Source organism: Plectropomus leopardus, unplaced genomic scaffold (assembly GCF_008729295.1).
Source record: "Plectropomus leopardus isolate mb unplaced genomic scaffold, YSFRI_Pleo_2.0 unplaced_scaffold81105, whole genome shotgun sequence".
NCBI lineage: Eukaryota > Metazoa > Chordata > Actinopteri > Perciformes > Serranidae > Plectropomus > Plectropomus leopardus.
Window position 1 is genome coordinate 1 of NW_024689361.1, and position 571 is coordinate 571.

Genomic DNA, 571 nt, shown 5'->3' on the forward strand with positions numbered 1-571 from the left:
GTGTGTGTGTGTGTGTGTGTGTGTGTGTGTGTGTGTGTGAGACGTCACCTGGATGGCCGTGGTCACCATGGTGCAGATGAAGTCCATGAAGCTCAGGTCTGTGTAGCAGTGAGTGACGAGCGTCCCTCTGGACAGCGGCACGCCTGGTTTCTGTGGAGACGACAGCGTTCACACGGAGCAGAACATACACGTGACATACGTGTGAACATAAACACGGTGCGAGCGTCAGACCTGCAGAACGTGCAGCCAGTTCCAGCGGTTGGTGGCGTCTTTGATTTTGAGGAGCTGCAGGACTCGGACGAACACGTTGGTGTCGTGATACGGCAGCACGCACGCCAGCAGGCTGTCCACGTTGTAGAGCTGGATGTGGAAGCTGAAACACGACGAGAAACATCTGATGTTCAACCTGACGACTAAACACGCACCAAACCACGAGTTTACAAACCCACAAGACCCGTTAAATCCCACCTTTCTTGATGGCCAATTTGATTTTTTTCCTTTTTGACTTTTTTCTTTTAAATATTATATCAAAATATTCTAAATACTTTTTCCCCCTAATATCACAATTTTT

The 571-nt window shown here is 48.7% G+C and overlaps 1 protein-coding gene across 1 annotated transcript; it reads right to left on the reverse strand.

The window, feature by feature from the left end:
- Nucleotides 1–48: 48 nt before the first annotated feature.
- LOC121940246 (HEAT repeat-containing protein 1-like) lies at nucleotides 49–413 on the reverse strand (the record flags this gene model as incomplete). Its single annotated transcript, XM_042483059.1, has 2 exons — nucleotides 49–150; nucleotides 232–413. Coding segments are annotated over 2 exons (284 nt in total), but the record flags the coding sequence as incomplete, so codon positions are not given.
- Nucleotides 414–571: the final 158 nt, after the last annotated feature.